General features: G+C 54.5%; 1 protein-coding gene across 7 annotated transcripts in view; it reads right to left on the bottom strand.

The window, feature by feature from the left end:
- VAV2 (vav guanine nucleotide exchange factor 2) overlaps positions 1-20,059 on the bottom strand; it is a 236,379-nt gene that overhangs the window by 164,424 nt on the left and 51,896 nt on the right. For all 7 annotated transcript variants that reach the window (XM_009187902.3, XM_009187906.3, XM_009187904.3 and 4 more), the window contains exon 2: positions 16,291-16,407. In XM_009187902.3, the coding sequence (XP_009186166.1) occupies positions 16,291-16,407 (117 nt within the window). The remainder of the gene's footprint in view (positions 1-16,290; positions 16,408-20,059) is intronic.

The raw sequence follows: 20,059 nt of genomic DNA, 5'->3' as shown, positions 1-20,059 counted from the left end.
TCCAGGGTCCACCGACAGGTGCATGGATGAACAAGCTGTGCTCGATCCAAACAGTAAAACATGATTCAGCCACAAAAAGGAAGGAGCCACTGGCGGCTCTACAGAGCAGGTGAAAGCTGAAACTTCACGCTCAGTGCAAGAAGCCGACGCTACAGACCACATATGGTAGGATTCCATTTATATGAAATGTCCAGAACAGGCAAATCCATAGAAACAGAACATGCATTAGTAGTTACCAGGAACTGGTTTATGGGGCAGGAGGAAATGGGATTTTGTTTCAGGGTGAGGGAAAAATTCCAGAACAAGACAGGGGATGGTTGTACAACACTGCGAGTCTGTTTGATGCTGCTGAACTGCACACTTTAAAATGGCCACTTCTATGTGATGTTATTTTATCACAATAATTTTATCTCCCCTCCACCGCCTCCCCCCACCCCGCCCCGGAGACAGGGTCTCGCTCCATTGCCCCGGCTGGAGTGCAGTGGCACAATCTTGGGTCACTGCAACCTCTGCCTCCCGGGCTCAAGCAATTCTCCTGCCTCAGCCTCCCATGTAGCTGGGATTACAGGTGTGCGCCACTACATCCCGCTAATTTTTTGTATTTTTAGTACAGACAGGGTTTCACCATGTTGCTCAGGCTGGTCTCAAACCCCTGAGCTCAGGCAATCCACCTGCCTCGGCTTCCCAAAGTGCTGGAATTACAGGCGTGAGCCACCGCACCTGGCCGCAATAATTTTTTTTAAAGATTGAGAATCAAAAGGATCACCCAGGGCTCCAGCCCCGAAGTCCCCAGGGCAGAGTGGCCAAGGAATCTGCATGCTTCTCCATAGCCCTTGCTGCTGGGGATGTGGGAAGCCCAGCAAGTTCACAGCCACACACTTTGTCATTCCAGAGCCACTGCCTTCCCCAACCCTAAAGGCCTGACCCCATGGCTGGTGCCTGGTCCCAGGCTGGCCGCCCACTCCTATCTACCTTCAAAAAACCAGTACTCCTGGAGAAAGGTCTTCCAGGGTGCCAAGAAATGATACGTTGTTCTAATTAATTATTTACACTTTGCTATTTTTTTTTTTTCCTTCTTGGTCTCGCTCGGCTTTTTTACTGCAAACATCAAATTGTCAGGCTCCAACAGACACAATTAATGTCTTGGGGGCACTGGGAGGAACAATTAGCCAATTAAAACTTAATTAACTGTGGACATGGACCAAAAAAAAAAAGAAAAAAAAAAAAAAAAGAAAGCATGCACCAGTTGCACCAGGACCAGCTAAGAAAATGCGAGCTCTCAGCCAATGGGGTGGGGACTCACAGGAAAGAGAAGTCACAAAGACCCACCCAAGAGGTCATCCAGCCAGTCCAACCAAATGGATTGATTCCCAGATAGGGAAACGGAGGCCCAGGGAGGAGAGCAGTGACCAGTCCACGTACAATGAGGAACAATGCTAAGGCCTGAGCACACCTCCTCTGCTCCTGGCGCCTCCTCAGGCGTGGGCTGCTGCCACCACAGCCACCCAGAGGCCCCTCTTCCCAGAGCCAAGTCCTAAGAGGGAAGGGAGACAACAGGTGTGCATCACTCCCCAGGGCGCCGCACCTGGCAGCCCAGCAGGTGCTAAGTTACTATCACTAATTCTAACAACCCAGTTTGCAGCTTTGTAGAACGTGGGTCTCCCTTCTGAAAACCCCAGGATAGCACCCCAAATCTCTCTGGTAGGGCTCCCTGGCACTGCCCTAGCTCCTGCCCCTCCCAGTCTCCTACTCCAAGCAGACCTCCCTTCTAAACCTGAGCAGGCCAGGCCACCGCCACCAGCCTCTGGATCTTTGCACATGCTGCCCCTAAGCCCTCCCACACCACCACCTTCACCTGGTGAACTGCAGCTCAGATCTCGAACCCCAGCACCTCCTCCAGGAAGCCCTCCTTGACCAGCTCAACTATCTAACATGCCTCTGCCCACCATGGTCCCTGTCACTCTGCACAGTAGGCAGTGGCCCCTGGCTCCCTGTCTTCCCAGGCTCCAATAATCTGAGGCTGCATGTCCTGGCACCAGCTGAGCTGAGCAGAGGACACAGAAGCAGAGAGGGCCACCTCCTGGCAACAGCCCCACTGCGGAGGGATGGGGAGGCTCAGCACCAGCCCTGGCCACAACTATAGCAATTCCCCAAACCTCAGCCATCTCAGAAAAATCAATGTAATTCTGTAGACACTAGGCAGCCTGTCACAGACACCCGTGGCACCTCTGCAGGTGCCCACCCAGCATCCAGCCCTCGCTTTACTCAGGCTGAGTCCCCCCGACACATGCTTTTATCAGGACCTACCTTATCAGTGGTGGCAAGAACAAGGCAGGCTTCTGGAAAGCACCCTTCAGCTATTGTGCTCTCTCCCCTCTCTGGGGACACAAAACCTGAGACCAGTTAGCCCAGGAGTGGGAAACCCCTGGCACATGTACCCATGCCATCACACCACACCCATGGCAGACAACGCTAATCAATGGCTGAGCCTCGGGACCCTTCTCAACTGAGCCCTCCAGTCAGCCACTACCAATCGATCAGGATTAACCAAGTCTTCAATTAGGCTCCTACCTCTACTGATGTAGTAGGCACAGGGAAGAGATGGGAGGCCACCCATAGTCACAGAACACAGCAGAGGCTCAGCCCAGAGGCTCTTGCCCCGATTCCATGGGACAGTCTTTTCAACAAATGGGGCTGGGAAAACTGGATATCCACGTGCTGGGTGGCCCGTGGGGCCTGGCATTCGCTGAAACACTGTTCCTGAGGTCTTGGCCACACACCCACACCCAGCACCCCAACTCACCCCCTGCACCTCTGCCTTTCTGTCTGGAGTCGGCCCCACTCCAACCAGCCCCCAAATCCTTCCCTCTGCATTTATCCCTCTGGTTTCTATTCCTTCACCCCCGCTCCCAGCCTTCTATAAAAAGCCAACAGTAATGACCCTCAAGCAGGTACAAGTTCCCAACCTGGCACCGTATTTCCTGGCACAGGAGCAAGAATCCCTACCTCACACCATTGGCATGGAGATCAAGGGATCCACTCCTTGGCCAAGGCCACTCCCAGAGCTTGAACTCAGGTCTGGAAATCACAGCCTCCTAGGACCCTGTGAGCAGGGCTGATGCAAAGACCCATAGGCTTCCTGGCCTGGTGTGCCAGGCTCAGCCACCTCACATGAAGCACAGTGGGTTGAGCCTGATCTCCAGGCACGTAGCTCATCAGACCTGTAGGGACTCGGCTACCAAAACTGACCCACCCTCCACGCTTGTCCAGTGTGAAGGTAATGATGGGCACGGCTCCCGCCTGGAAAAGGAAGCAGAGAAAAACCTTTCCCATCACCAGTTATAAAACGGTGAGTCAGTATCCGATGGGCTTACCGACTCCGTGTGTGTGTGTGTGCGTGTGTGTGTGTGTGCGCGTGTGCGTGCATGTGTGTGTCTGTGCCCACATGCAGCATATCTGGTTGTCAAGTTCATCGGAAAGTGGGTGGGTGAATAATGTCCTGAAATGACAACAGCTAGCATGTAAAAGAGGAAACGTTTTCAAGCAGAAACTCAGAAGGCCTTTGCCAACAGCCCCTGCGCTGGGCTCTGCTGGGAGCCCGAGGCGGCTCCCCTCCCCAGCAAGGAGCGACTGCATTTTAATAAGTAATTAGTGCGGAGTGGATGCTGCTAAAAAGACCAGCGCGTCTCCCCACCAGCATTAAGGCAGGGAGTGCAAATGAACTCACCGCCGCATCAGCATCTGAGAGTCATCAGACCGAGTGGCAGAAAGGCCTCGGGTGAGCACAAAGTCTTCTACACTCAGCAAATTAATGAACAAATACGAAGAGGAAATGAACAAACAGGTGGAGCCTCAGGGCCTGGGTATGGAGATAAGGGGTGCTGGATCGATACCCCAAGGTTACTGCTGCATTCTCCCCTGGCCACACAGGGCCTGGGGGACACATTCATCAACGCAGATGTAAAACGGAGAAATCAATGACACGGCCGAGACGGCATCTGGATATACTTGTCCAGCCCCAGACGCAGGGCAGGTGGATGGCAGGTGTGGGGCAGGATGCACTGGCCGGGTGAGGCTGGTACTCCAGGCCACTGGAATGGCCATCAGATGCACCCCTGCCCACTGCCAGGGCCATCACTCACATGCTCAAACGCGGCTGGTACAATCACAGCACCACTCCTGAGAGCTTCCATAGGAGACCCGCCCCAAGCAGACACGCAGCGGCACCATCTGGAATCTCCCTCCCGCAGCCCTTGGCATGGGGGAGGAAAATCTTTAGACCCATTTTACAGATGAGGAAAAACAGCTGCGAGACCTGAAGCAACCTGTGGGACAAACTGGGTCCCGATGACGGCCTGATCCTCAGCATCACAATCTGTCCCAGCCCTCAGTGGTGTCTCCACGGGTCCACTCACCTGGCCCCAGAAGCACCAGCAGTCTCCAACCTGAACCCTCAAGGTCAAGTCCGGACAGTGGTGGGTGGGTGTTTGTGGGCGGGAAGGGGGTAATGCCAGGGGTTGTGGCAACAACCGGGGAGCGGATGAGAAGTCTGGGGTGACAAACTGGGGTCCCCCCTCATGCCAGCTCCCAGTGACTGCCAGGTGCTGGGGTGCTATGCTGACAGGTGGGAGGTACCAGGATGGATTTGAGGTGCCTGCCCTGGCTCAGGGGGAGAGAGTGGCAGCACATGCCAGGCGCTTCCATGGGGACATGGGGACCCAAGGCTGATGGAAGAGGGTCCCAGGCAGAAGAGGAGGGGAACAGAGGTGGTGAGGGAGGGGTCTTAATTCGGCAAGGAGGAAGGGCCCCTTTGCCTGCACGCAAAAGCCAAGAGGCCTGTCAGCTGCTGACAAACCCAGGGCCAGAGGGACCGGGATGACGGCTGCTGCCTGTCCCTCATCTGCAGCAGGTGCACAGCCGACTCCCATCATCCTGGATGTAGTGATGTGGTCTGTCCCCACCACCAGTGGCCCCATGCCCAACTCAAAGGAGGCAAGTTTCCTCAGCTGTGACGGATCGATGGTTTCCAACTATGATTTTAGCCTCTTCAGAACCCTTTCTGTAAGCAAAATGTCAGCAAAACGCCATATAAAAAACAGATAAAAGTGGAGCTGTTCTGATTCAGCAGGGCCCTGCCCTCCCTGCCTCCTCCCAGCCTCCTGAGAAGGCCCAGAGTGGTCTGAGATTCTCAGCTGAAGGGAACGATTCTGGGTCTGAACGTCAGGGTCTGAACTGACGCCGTCAGCACAGACACCGGTGGTCACTGCACTGAGTCCTCTAAAGACTGCTGGTCAGCGCCCTCCCCTCCAGGGTCAGACCTTTTACTTCCTCTCCCCAGACAGCCCCACCAGCCTCCACTCTGCCTCCTGGCCTCCTCTCTGCCTCCCGGCATCCTGGCTGTCTTCCGTGTGCCTGCCGTACAGCCAACTGCGCTGTGTGCAAACAGTTGCCTCGGTAGTCGAAGAGAAGAGGGCACAGCTGAGCAGATAAAAACGGGGCCTCTGCCATCAGCAGGACCTGAGGATGCCCCCAGCTCCACTGTACTGCAGAGATGCATCTTCTCTGTGCCTGTTTCCTTCCTCACTTCTTAAGGTCCCTGCAGGGTGCAGGTGCTCGTGGACGCAAAGGTCCAGCAGCCACAAGTGATTACGTCCGTGGAGGAGGGAGGGAGGGACAGCAGGAGAGGCCGGCACTCAGATGACCAGTGGTGTGTGTCCAGCGTCGCCAGCTGGCACTTGAGAATCCGTAAGCAGCCATGGAGCCGCCTCCAGACACTGCTGAGAGCCAGTTTTAACTGCTTCAGAAGTCTCTGAGCCTCCCAAAATGTTTTAATGAATAATAAATAGGAGAATTAAGCCCGTTTATTGGAAGGTGCACACTGCTCTTCAACTCAAGCGAGAGAAGTGGCCTAGCAATTTCCTCTGGGAAGGTTCATTCCGCCCCAAGTGAAGCTGGAGTGAAGTGCACTGCCCAGCCAGCGCTGCGGGTTCCTGGGGCTGGGCAGGGTGGCCTGGGCTGGGTGGCCTGGGCTGGGACACCAGAGAAGCAGCGTCAGACTTCACTCCAAAACCTGTCCCTGCACAGGACAAGGCGCCATCAGGGCAGGCCCCGCTGGGCCAGAGCTGAGCAAGATGCCTGCAGGAGGGTGGGAAGGCACCAGCAACTCTGGGGAGAACCTTCCAGGCAGGGGGCAGCCAGAGAGCCCAGCGGCAGGAGAGGCTGAAGCAGCTCTACAGCAGCGAGGAGAAGCAGGGGACAGGGACCAGGGAGGACAGAGCTTTCCCTCCAACAACCAGAAGGAGCTGCGCCCAGGGGGCCTCAGAGCATCCCTCCTGCAGGCAGGGAGCACCCTGTGCTGCTCAGGAGAAGCATGTCCTTCCCTCTTCCTTCCTTCCCGCCTTTCTTCCCTCCTTTCTCCCTCCCTCCTGCCCACCTGCCTTCCCTGCCCTCACCTCCTGAAAGAGTCCGTCCCTTTGTCCCCTGACCTAGGGTGCAAGTGCACACTGTCAATGACGACTGTCCCCACAAAGGGAGACAGCCACAGCATCCCTGCTCCCCCTGCTCTGGCCCTACACAAAGAGCCGCCTGTGACCTGGCGCCCAGGAGCCTCTGATCAACAGAGGAAGCGGGACTACTGTCCTCACGTCACAGGCGAGGACATCAGGCTCAGAGAAAGCCACGTGCCCACGGCCCCACGAAGGAGCTGGATGGATCCCAATGACAATGCCATGACCAGGCACCTGGGGGAGGGACAGCAGCGAGGGTTGGAGGACCCAAGATATACCCACAGCCACGTGACTGTGCACCAGTTGTTTAGGTGGGGATAAGAGAGGCAATGCCACGGCGCATGGTAAACAGTGAGTGTGCTGCCAGGGTGCCTTCCTGCCCACCCGCAGGCCTGTGCTCAGCCCCAGCTCGCAATAAGGAGATCAGGGTCCCTACGGTCAGAATTATGATGATCTGCAGGATCCAGGGACCAGAATCTCAGAAGCAAGGCACAGAAACCCTGCAGCCTCACCGGAATCCTCCCTCCAAATGCCCAACCGGATTCCAAGCTGAGGCAAAACGCGCCAGAGCTGGTGGCCCATGGACTTCTCCACACTCCTCCCCAGCCAGGCAACTGGACAAACCAGCCAGACACAGGGCGCAGAGGAAAACAGGAAAGGATCTACGGGCCGCGGAGCAGGGCCCACGGCTCCCATCAGCAAGGGCTGCGGACTCACTCTTCACGCTCAGCCATAACCCAGCACCGAGCATGCCCACCCCGGGCAGCACAGGAAGCCGGACACAACTCATTCGAGCCCAAACCTCATCACTTTAATGCAACCCTTTGAAAAAAGTACCAGGAGAGACAGCCAGAAAAGAAACACTTCCGGAATAAACTTTCCGGATCCTTTAGTTCCTACTGGAACTTGTGGGGTGAGTGAAGAGGAAGAAAATGCTCATAAAAATGACTAGGACCTGCTGTTCATTTTTTTCAGAGTCCTTTACAGCAACACCTCCAAGGGGACAGTCTCGAGCTTCATTTGACCCCTGCAGAAACAAAGGCTCAACGAGACCAAGTATCTGCAGAGTCCAACTTGCGTCCAGGTCTGACTGAAGGGAAGCTTTGCTCTCGCCCGCCTCCTCCAGGGCCCACCTGGCTCCACGGAGCCTGGATGAGAGGAGGCACCAGAAGGCAGGTGCAGTGGACCACCTGGCGGGTTTCCCAGGGCTCCGAAACCAGGAAGGTTTCCAAGGGTCCATCTGGCTGCTGCCCAGGTCTCCCCAGGTGCCAAGAGCCAAGAGCAGAGGGAACCTGGCTGACTCAGGGTGGGTCCCCTCCCAGCGCTCCTCCTGGGTTAAGGAAACCCTCTGCCCCTGTCCCAAAGCGAAGGCAAGAGAAAAAACCCAAGGGCCAGGGAGTGGAGACCGCCCTTAAGCAGCAGCTAAGGGCCATGAGCACGGAAAATGTTGGCCAAACCAGCCCCGCCTCCACACAGGGCCATCCCTGGGAGAGGGAGAGAGCCTCACTCACGATAGTGTCCCTTTAACACACACAGTGATCCTTTCCATGATAAAATCACAAAGGAAAGTGTCAGGGCTGAGATGGCAGGCCCACAGCCAGCAGCAGGCCCTCAGGGCCAAAGCGCCCGGAGTTTTTCATTTTTCTCCTCCCTCTCTCCTGCCGTGTGTAATGTAGCAATCCTGGGAGGGTCCCTGTATGAGGCAAGACTAGCAGTCTCTTTGGGCTGTATCTCCAGCATGTTGAAACACACTAAATGCGGTAAATTATGGCTGCCCTTATGGGGAATATTGATAGATGGGTGGATGAATGGAATGGAATGGACAGGTCATTTGGATGGGTAGATGAATGAGTGGACGGATTAGATTGCGTGGAGATGGGATGAATGGATGAATTGTTAGGTGGATGGAATCGATCAGATGATGAATGAATGATGGATGAATGGATGAATGGGTAGGTGGATGGATGGATGGTGGATGGATGGGTGGAAGGATGGGTAAATGGGTGGGTGGATGGATGGATGAATGATGGATGTGATGGATAGATGGATGGATGGACAGATGGGTAGATGGGTAGATGGATGGATGAATGATTGATGGGTGGATGGTGAGTGGGTGGATGGATAATGGATGGACAGATGAGTAGCAGATCGTAGATGGGTAGGACCCAGATGGTAGTTGATGGGCGGACAGATACATTGGGAGAAATGAGAGTAGATGGAATGCAGATGATGATGAAAGAATGACAGTATAGATAGAATGGATGGATGGTAGGTGGTGAATTGGTGGATGGGTGGATGAACAGATAGGTGGATTTGTAGATGGATGGATAGATGAATGACTGATGGATGGATGGATGGAGGGATGAATGGTGGATGGATGGGTGGAAGGATGGGTGAATGGGTAGGTGGATGGACGGATGGATGAATGATGGATGGATGGATAGTTGGATGGATGGACGGACGGATGGATGGATGGATAGATGGAATGGACGGATGGATGGATGGATAGTGGTGGATGGATGGATGGACAGATGGGTGGAAATGTGCAATGGACGGACAGACGAACGACTGGATGGACGGATGGGCCGGAACGGCGGATGGATGCAAGGAACGGCGGTGGACGGATCTGGACGGATGAACGGATGGATGGACGGATGATGGACGGGATGGATGGATGGATGGACGTATGGGTAGATGGCTGGATAGATAAATGATTGGATGGATGGATGGATGGATGGCGAGTGGATGGATGGATGGATGGATGGACAGATGGGTGGATGGGTAGATGGATGGACAGATGAATGATGGATAGATGGTGGAGTGGATGGATGGATGGATGGGGAGGGGATGGATGGATGGATGGATGAATGATGGATGAATGATGGATGGTGGATGGATGGATGGATGATGGATGGATGGATGGATGGATGGATGGATGGATGAAGGAATGGATGGTGGATGGATGGATGGATGGATGGATGGATGGATGGATGGATGGGTGGATGGATGGAATGGATGGATGGACAGTGGAATGGATGGATGGGTGGATGGATGGATGGATGAACGATGGATGAATGATGGATGGATGACGATGGACGGATGGATGGATGGATGGGTAGATGGATGGATAGATGAATGATTGGATGGATGGATGGCTAGATGGATGGATAGATGAATGGTGGATGGATGGATGGATGGATGGATGATGGATAGATAGATGGGTGGATGGATGATGGATAGATGGATGGATGATGGATAGATGAATGATGAATGGATGGATGAATGATGGATAGATGAATGGATGGATGGATGGTGGATGGATGATGGATGGATGGATGGATGGTGGATGGATGGATGGATGGAATGGATGGATGAATGGATGGATGGATGGTGGATGGATGGTGGATGGATGGTGGTGGACTGGATGGGTGGATGGATGATGGATGGTGGAATGGTGGATGGATGGATGGATGGATGGATGGATGGTGGATGGAGGGGTGGAATTGGTGGTGGATGGATGGTGGATGGATGGATGGATGGTGGATGGATGGTGGTGGATGGATGGGTGGATCTGGATGGATGGATGGACGGATGATGGATGAACGATGGACGGATGGACGATGGACGGGTAGATGGATTTGATGGCAGATGGATGGATAGATGAATGATTGATGGACGGATGGATGAATGATGGATGGATGGATGGATGATGGATGGATGAATGGGTAGATGGATGGATAGATGAATGACTGATGGACAGATGGATGGATGGATGGATGATGGATAGATGGATGGATGGGTAGATGGATGGATAGATGAATGGTGGGTGGATGGATGGATGGATGGATAATGGACAGATGGATGGATGGATGATGGATAGAGGATGGATGATGGATAGATGAATGATGGATGGATGGAATGAATGATGGATAGATGAATGATGGATGGATGATGAATGGATGGATAGATGAATGATGGATGGATGGGTGGATGGATGATGGATAGATGGATGGATGGATGGATGGATGGATGGATGGATGGATGATGGATGGATGGATGGATGGATGATGGATGGATGGATGGATGGATGGATGGATGATGGATAGATGGATGGATGGAAGGGATGGAGGAGTAAATGAATGAATAAATGAATGGCTTTTGTCTTCCCAAGGAATGACTCTCACAACATGAGAGACTTGGGGAGCCGGGAGGCAGCTGTTTAGAAAATGAATGACAACAAACCAGACCCTAGACAAGACCTGAAACACCACAAACCTCCTTAATAGGGGAAATGGCATTTCCTAAACCAACCAGAGACACCAGCCAGCTGTGATGGTGAATTTTAGGTGTCAGCTTGACTGGATGAAGGAATACCTGGAGAACCAGGGAAGCACTGTTTCTGGGTGTGGCTGTGTGGGTGTTTCCAGAGGAGACGGGCATGTGAGCATGTGAGGAGATGCCCTTCCTGTGGGCGGCACCATCCAAGCGGCTAGGGGCTGAGACAGAACAAAAAGCCAGAGAAAATGTGATTCCCTCTTCCTCTCCTGAAGCTGGGACTCTTTGCCTCCTGCCCTTGGACATCAGAAATCCAGGCTCCCCAGCCTTTGGTCTCTAAGACTTGCCCCACAGGTTCTCAGGCCTTTGGCCTTAGACTGAAGATCACACCATTGCTTCCCCAGTTCTGAGGCTTTGGGACTGGGGCCAAGCCCTGTCACCCCCATTCCTGGGTCTCCAGCTCACAGAAAGCCTGCTGGGGGCCCCTGGGCCTCCACAGTCCCAAGAACCGATGCTCCCAGTCGGCCCCTCTTGTCTGCCTCTACCCAGCTGCTTCTCTCTGGTCTCTGGAGGACCCTGATGAACGCGCCAGCCAGTCCGTCAGGCTCCTTTCAGCCCTGAATGCTATGAATATAACTCGGAGTCGATCAACAAGGAGTAAGAGAGTCAGCTCTGCCCCTGGTAGCCCTGGAGTCCCCAGCCCCACACCCCTCAGCTACCCCTGACCAGCCCCACCCATCCCAGACAACAGTCAGTTCTGACTGCAGAGCCTTGTGTTCTGGGGAGAAACAGCTGCCATCCTGCTCCTGGGCAGGCCACGGGTGGGAGGAACGGGGGTGGGCGCACAGCCACCTCTTCGTGGTCTGAGGTTGCTGGAGACCGCCAAGCTCATTTGGAATGGCCAGGGTGTCCCTACTGGACTCAGCTCATGAACAACAAAAGATGAATCTGGACGTGTGGGAAACGCTCAGTAAACGCCCCGAATAAATGAAAGGGGCATTCGCTCTTCACCTCTGTGGCGAGAGGGACACATCAGGCCCGCCCCTCCACACCCGTTCCTTGAGGTCAACAAGCTGGGAGTCCGGGAGGCCAGAGACCAGCAGCCTTGGCAAGCCCCCTGCCTGCTCGGACCCTTCCTCCCCTCTGTCCACGGCAGGGGCTGGAACGAAATGCCCCGGCCCAGCAAGAGGTCCCCAGGAGTCTGAGCACCTGGGCAGACCAGGCCGCAAGGAGAAGCTAGGCTTTTGCTTGTGTTTTGTTCTTCCAGAGCACCTGTCCCGGAGAAGCCAGGAGGCACTGGCAGAGCAGAACTGTCAGGCTCTGGACTGTGGTGAACGTCCCAGAACCCCAGCCTCCGCTGGCCCCAGGCCAGCCTCTACTTGGAAGTGCTGACCACAGCTTGACCATGGTAGGAAAAACATCCAGGGAAAGAAGAAAGCACCGCCACGGAGAACAGGGCTGGCGGGGCCAAGGCCAGGCCCACTCTGGAGGGCAAGTGTGGGCTCCGGCTCCATTGCTCCCAAGGGCACCAGCACCCAGCACACGGTCCCAGGGGGTCCGGTCCCCAGCCAGCTGTCCCTGACACACCACAGGCCACATTCACACGGCCTCCAGGAGGCAAAGGGCGTGGCTCAGATGCGGAGACCAGAGGCAGCAAGAGTGGCAGGGCCCCGGGGCACATGCGGTGCTGAGACCCTGCACACATGGCTTGACCCGCTCAAGGGACCTTTGAGGGTGGTCGTGTCACCGCCATTTTACAAATGGAACTTAGAGAAGCTGAATCACTTGGCCGAGGCTGCACCCTGGAGATGGCGGGGCTGGGACTCAAAGCCAGCCTGCTGGGGTCCAAGTCCACGTGCTCAGCCACCTGCTCTGTCGCCAAAAGGTGCGGTCATTGCGTCCTTTTTTTTTTTGTTTTAAGACAGTCTCACTCTGTCACTCAGGCTAAAGTGCAGTGGTATGATCTCTGCTCACTCCAACCTTCGCCTCCTGGGCTCAAGCAACTCTCCTGCCTCAGTCTCCCGAGTAGCTGGGATTACACACGCCCACCACCACACCCGGCAGATTTTTGTATTTTTATTAAAGACAGGGTTTCACCATGTTGACCAGACTGGTTTCAAACTCCTAACTTCAAACGATCCGCCCACCTCAGCCTTCCAAAGTGCTGAGATTATAGGCGTGAGCCACCACGCCCAGCCCAGCCATTGCATCTTTACAAATAAAATAATGGAGATAAAAACAGTAGGCGCTGCCATCTCTGTGTGGAAGTCTGGACTTGTTTCAAGCGACCAGTGGGGGCAGCAGCAGCAGCGACGTGTGCTTCACGAACACCTCCCGTGGGCCTCACCCGGGCTCCTCAGCTCAGCCCGGGGGTCTGCACGGTGACATCACCTCCATTCCCAGCACCCCACACCATGACTCATGGTCCAAACCCGCCGTCTACTCCCAGCTCCTCACAAGAAATGCCACAGCTTGGCCAGCACCACCAGTGACCGCCACGGTGAGACGTGGGGAGACCAGAGGCCGGCGCGAGAAGCCCCCTCCTCTACAGCCCTCAGAGCTGCAGCCGCCTCACTGGAAACCACGGACGATGACAAGGGCTGCCCATTTGCAAACTGCTTGGCCACACAGCTGGCGAGTTGAATAATGAGAGTTTAATCCAAATTTATGTACGTCTTACATCACTGCGTTCCGCCATAGCAAATTAAAAGCAAAATGAAATGATATACTGAATACGCTACATTTTAACTGTCGGCCAAGAAATAGGTTTGGCCAGGGTTTTCCTGTATTTTTCTCTTTACGGTTATTATAAAAACCAGTTGCGTGTGTAAGTATGTGTGTACATGTGAGACCGTGTGTGTGTGAATGTGTGTGATACGTCTGTGCTGGGGGGCTGTGCATGGATGTCTGTGTGAATGTGTATGGGTGACCACACGCCTGTGAATGTGTGTAAGTTGTGTGTGTCTGGGTGTGGGTGTGAATATGGAAGACGGGTTCAAGTGTGTGTGTGTGTGTGTGCGTTTGCGTGTGGTGTGTCCATGGGTGTCTGTGTGAATATGTGTGTGTGAGACTGTATGTCTGTGAATGAGTGTATGTGTGTATGTGAGCTGTGTGTGTCTGAGCCTGAGTATGAACATGTGTGGGGTGGGTGCAAGAGTGTGTGTGTGTGTGTGTCCCCGCATGTGTGTGTGTGTTCTGAAGGTCCTTCTCTAAGTCCAGAACCATCAGCCTCTCCATTACCCAGGGCCCTGCAGGCAAATTCATCTCTGCTGTTTGCAAGGAAGGAGTGGGAGAGAGTTCCAAACCATTTCAAAAAAAAATCTGTAGTAATTGAGAAGCCACTTACAGGAAAGGAAACCAGCCCAGGCCATTCAAGCCTCCCTGACTCTAGGCCAGCAGGCAAGCCCTGGACAGCAGGACCCACGGGCCTCAGCAAGGCATCAAACTCCCAGGCACGTGTGTTGCTGCAGGGGGGCCTCAGTAAGTCATTTAAGAGAGACAAACTTCAAGGCCGGACGCGGTGGCTCAAGCCTGTAATCCCAGCACTTTGGGAGGCCGAGACGGGCAGATCACGAGGTCAGGAGATCGAGACCATCCTGGCTAACACGGTGAAACCCTGTCTCTACTAAAAAATACAAAAAACTAGCCGGGCGAGGTGGCGGGCGCCTGTAGTCCCAGCTACTTGGTAGGCTGAGGCAGGAGAATGGCGTAAACCCCAGAGGCGGAGCTTGCAGTGAGCGGAGATCCAGCCACTGCACTCTAGCCTGGGCGACAGAGCAAGACTCCGTCTCAAAAAAAAAAAAAAAAAAGAGAGAGACAAACTTCTAAGAACTGGATGATTACACAGAGATGTGCTCATGAAGAGGTCCCCGGATCTCACGGCTGGAGAATTCCAGGAGCGAGAAAGGGGAGCGCCAGGTCCAGTGGCTCCGGGAACGCCCTTGTTCCAGGTCCTGACCTGAGGCCGAGCAGCACTTCCGTATGCTCCTCTTGGAAGTGACTTCTCAGCACGCGCCACTGCAAACCCGAGTTCCCTCTGCACCTCACAAATCATGCATTCACAGAGCATTTCCTTAGACACCAAGTCCCTGATAATGATGTGCAAATAAACCAGGCAGTAAATATCTTGTTATTTCCCATCGGCAGGTGGAAATCCACTCTCCCGGTGGTCCAGGAAGCAGTGTCTCCTAGAGGCAGCCCAACAGCAGGCGGGGGCCTGGGGCCTCCTCCGTCACTGTCAGCACCTCCGGCGCCCAGCCCCCAATCCACCAGGAAGCGATCGCGGCCCTGATCCCATCCATTTAAAAAGAGTAACCGTGGAGCTGCTGGGTTCTGGAAGGCAGCTGGCCCCTGAGTCCCTCTGTGCCCAGGGTCACCAGCGTCAGGCCTCTGAGCCCAAGCCAAGCCATCGCATCCCCTGTGACTTGCACGTATATGCCCAGATGGCCTGAAGTAACTGAGCAATCGCAAAAGAAGTGAAAATGCCCTGCCCTGCCTTAACCAATGATATTCCACCACAAAAGAAGTGAAAATGGCCGGTCCTTGCCTTAAGCGATGACATTACCTTGTGGAAGTCCTTCTCCTGGCTCATCCTGGCTCAGAAAACTCCCCCACTGAGCAGCTTGTGACCCCCACTCCTGCCCGCCAGAGAACAAGCCCCTTTGACTGTAATTTTCCTTTAGCTACCCAAATCCTATAAAACGACCGCACCCCTATCTCCCTTCGCTGACTCTCTTTTCGGACTCAGCCCACCTGCACCCAGGTGATTAAAAAGCTTTAGTGCTCACACAAAGCCTGTTTGGTGGTCTCTTCACACGGACGCGCATGACAACCAGGAGGCCACCAATGAACTACAGCCTCCCGGGGCCTTCGCACCTGCCAGCCTCAGGGTCCCGTCATGTGCATCAGCCGGGCTCCTGCAGGACTGGTGCCATGTGAGGCTTCCTGAGAACACAGAGACACTTCCCGGGGTCACCACTGGAGAATCACCCCCTCTGTGCCCAAAACCTGCCCGGAGTCAGAAACAGCTCTGCTCGTCCCGGGATAACCGAGAGAATCCATTCACAGAGCACATAGCAGACGCTTTCCCCACCTCATCTCCCCAATCCCTTAAGAGGTGGTGCTGACTTCCGCCCATTCTCAGAGGAAGAGTAGAGATTCAGGGCAGGAGGTAAATGCTCAGGGTCCTCTGGCTAGAACCGAAGGGCCAGGGTTGTCTGCACTCTGCTCTTGCCCCACCCGCCTGAATTCACCACGCCTGGCCTCACCCTGACTGGAGAGAGAAACGGGCCATCCCCCTGTCCCAGTCCTGACACACACAGATCTGGCTTCCACACCTTCCCGTTTATAACACAACCTGCCTGCACCTCCCGGACACGAGGGTGCAGAAATCCACTGGCTCCGTGCTGGAGCCAATCAGGCTGCTCCACGGATCTGCCCCACCTGCCACTGAGCCGGCCAATCGGCCACCACGGCTGGGCAACTGGGGCTGGAGAAAGTGACTGCTCACCTTTCCAAAGTCTCGCACATCGAAGAGGTCAAAGGGGTCAAACAGCTCGCTGTTCCTTAATCCGAATTTATCGTGGCAGACTTTCAGGAAGGTGCGTATGTTCTTCAAACACAGGAACTAGAGAGAGAAAACAAAGGGTAAGGAAAAACTTATTAAACTGTAAGCTCTGTGAAAACCATAACGGCAACAGCAGTAAGCTCTGGCTTCCGTGCGCCAGCACATCCAAGCTCATTCCTGTTTTCTCAAGCAGGAAATGGGCTCAGAGAGATGACGAAATCCCCCATCCCAAGGCTGGGGGGTGGGAAGCCAGGCCTGGACAGAGGCAGACAGCCCAGCCCCACGTCCGAGTGTGTAACCACCACTGCCCCCGGCCTCCTCATCACACAGCTGCAAAACCCCCAAGGCCTTTGCATTCAGAAGACACGCCACTCCCCATAATGGTTGGTCAGGGCGGCAAGGCAGCACCCTCCATGCCATCCAACCCAGCCCTCCCAAGCGCACCCAGCACATGTCAAGGCCGACAGTCACGGCCGGAGCAGAATATGGCAGCCTTGAGTCAACAAGAATGGCTGGCGCATGCTCACGTGGGCATGTGCACAGGCGTGCGCACACACACGAGGCTTCTGACAACACCAATACATCCCTCCTACTCGGGTGACAAAGCCAACAGCCAGGGGCCACCCCCAGGAAGCCACAGAGGACCCAGAGAGTGGCAGGTGCCAACCACAGTGGAAGGGTGGAGGGAGCACAAAAGCCAGAAATCCCAAATCAACGCGTGGGCCATCTCCTCTCTGGCCACTGCCAACCAGTGAGCTCTCGGCCCTCACCACACCTGACGTGCCACGGGGACGGCAGGCTTGGCGGGGCGGAAAGGCCATTTGCCCAGTCCTCATGGAGAAATAGCTGGTAAGGAAACTTATAAGGCAGCAGGTGAGGTGGCCCGTGGGGCAGGCTCTGGAGTCACTCAGGCCCAGGTTGGAATCCTGTCTGCTGACTCCAGCAGGGAGACCAGGGAGAATGGTTAGACCAGGCCTGGTTTCCCACCGCCACCTGCCTCATGGAGTTAATCATGTGCCCTGATGACCAGTGTGGGCAGTGGGGTGTGGGAGCCGTCAGCCCTGCAGTCCAGCTCAGCACAGGGATTCACAACGGGAGGCCGCGGCACACACGGCCCAAGAAGAGCTCAGCTTTGTCATCCTCATCAATAACCGTCCTCTACGGACAAACTACCCAGCTCCAAGAGAAGTTCAGAGAGCCTGCCCCTGCTCACTGGAAATTGAGAGGAATGGACAGATTTAGATACAGTGCAGGTCAGAATCAGAGCCTAAGAGCGTGAAGCAAGCAGCACTGAGAATGCCCTGGGAGCGCAGGGTCCCTCAGCCAGGACACACGCCCCTGCCGGCCCCTTCCCCCACCTCACAGCAGGCAGTGCTCACCCCAGCCCCCGCTGCCTCAGGCCACTCCTCCCATCCTGGCAGGGGTCCACAGCTGTTCATAGACAACAGACTCATTTGTTTTATCCTATAGTCCCTCTCTGTCCCTGTGTGTGTGTGTGTGTGTGTGTGTGTTTCTGAACACTTGAGATGAACTGCAGTAACTGATACTCCTTCATCCCTAAATACCTGAGTGTGTATTTCCTAAGAACAAGGACGGCCGGGCGCGGTGGCTCAAGCCTGTAATCCCAGCACTTTGGGAGGAGGCGAGGCAGGCGGATCACAACGTCAGGAGATGGGAGCCATCCTGGCTAACACGGTGAAACCCGTCTCTACTAAAAATAAAAACTAGCCGGGCCGAGGTGGCAGGCAGCCTGTCGTTAGCTACTCGGGGAGGATGAAAGAGGCAGGAGAATGGCGTGAACCCAGGAGAGGCGGAGCTTGCCAGTGAGCTGAGACCGGCCACTGCCTCAACCTGGGCAACAGAAGCTGAGACTCCGTCTCAAAAAGAACAAGGACATCCTCTTCCATAATCACAGTACCTATGGCAAAACCAGGAAACTAACATGGACCCCACACGGTTATCTTTTCTATAGACCTTACTTGCATTTCCTTAATACATAAAGGACAACCAAAATGTCCTTTATAGTTAGAAAAAAAAAAAACTGGCCCACACTCCAATCTGGGGATCACACACAGTGTATGCCACCATGCCTCTTCAGTCTCCATTAATCTGGTACAATCTTCTCCAACAGGATTTTCTGGTATGATAGGAATGTTCTATCCATGTGCCGTCAGTGGGCCACTGGGTATAATGCCCTAGAAACAGTTGAAATGTGGCTTCTAGTCCAGTTGGTATGATGGCTCACCTGTAACCTCAGCACTTTGGGAGGCGCGGAGGCAGGAGGATCACCTGAGGTCAGGAGTTCAAGACTAGCCTTCCCAACATGGTGAAACCTCGTCTCTACTAAAAATACAAAAATTACCCAGGCACGGTGGCACATGCCTGTATTCCCCAGCCTTCTTTCGGGAGGCTGGCAAGGCTGACTGAACCCAGGAGGTGGAGGTTGCAGTGGCCGAGATCACACCACTGCACTCCAGCCTGGGTGACAGGCGAGACTCTGTCTCAAAAAAAAAAGGTAATGCACAGAAAAAGAGCTGGTTGCCATTTTAGTAAATTTTAAAACCGTGTGGCTGTGGCAGCTAGTTTATAAGCGTGGATCTAAAACACTCCATTATCTTTGTTTTACGACCTGTTAATTCTGAGAATACAGACACGAAAAGGACACATCTATGTGATTTTTTTTTTTTTGAGGCGGAATTTAAACCCTTGTTGCCCAGGCTGGAGTACCCGGCGCGATCTGCGGCTGCACAGCCCTCTGCCTCCTGGGATCAATAATTCTCCCTGCTTCCTGAGTAGTTGAATTTGAGCATGTGCTCTGTGGCTAATTTTTGTATTTTTAGTAGAATGAGGAACTGCTCCATGTTGGTCAGGCTGGTCTCCAACTCTGGGCCTCAGGTGATCCGCTCAAGCACTCCCAAGGCCTCTGGGATGAGCATGAGCCACCATGCCCAGCCCGCAGTTCCCACTTTCATGGGCCCGGGCCATTAAGATCCCATGAGAGAGAAAGCAGCATGGCGGTCGCCCTCGAAGGGCTGGGCGACAGGGTGTTGTGGTTTTGTGGGGTCAGGCTCACTTGGGAAGACAAAGGGAGTCCTGGATTAGTGGTGGTGCCAGCAAAGGAGTGATGTGTTTGATGCTGCTGGACAGTGGCCTGGAGAAAAACTGGAGAAGACGCCGAGTTTTATGTTATGTGTATTTTACCACAATAAAAAGATTAATTAGAAGAGAGACAGACAGACATGGGCTTTTTAGAACCACGAGGGAGGGCATGTAGCGACAGGGCCCCTCCTTAGCGACTGGGAGTATTTTGGCTGTGGGCCCATGCACTGAGGTGGCCACTTGCGGCAGAAGCGGGAGGCGTGGGGCGGATTCTCCTGGAACTGGAAGGAACTGTTGCTGCTGCACAGGTGATTCAGGCTTCACGTTCTGCAGACCTACGGTGCTCAGGTTCACGCTTAAAGCCACCCGTCCATGGCGTTTGGTGAGAACTGGCGCAGGCACTGGAGCTAAGGGCCGAGGGCCTGCGCCCGAGGAAGGCTGCCCTCTCGCTCGTCTATTGCACTGCCGTGCGCTCGCGCCAGCCATTGTGACTATTTTTGCATATGGCAATGCATGTTTCCTGGCTTATTTTATTTTTCATTCTTCCTCGCTCCAAGTTTGAGTTAATTACACAGATCCCAACCATAATCACAGCGGCTAGGCCCGAAAAAGA

This window comes from Papio anubis, unplaced genomic scaffold (assembly GCF_008728515.1).
Source record: "Papio anubis isolate 15944 unplaced genomic scaffold, Panubis1.0 scaffold64, whole genome shotgun sequence".
In the NCBI taxonomy this organism is placed as follows: domain Eukaryota; kingdom Metazoa; phylum Chordata; class Mammalia; order Primates; family Cercopithecidae; genus Papio; species Papio anubis.
Note: the sequence above shows the minus strand (reverse complement) of the source record. Positions and strands in the feature narration are given on the sequence as shown.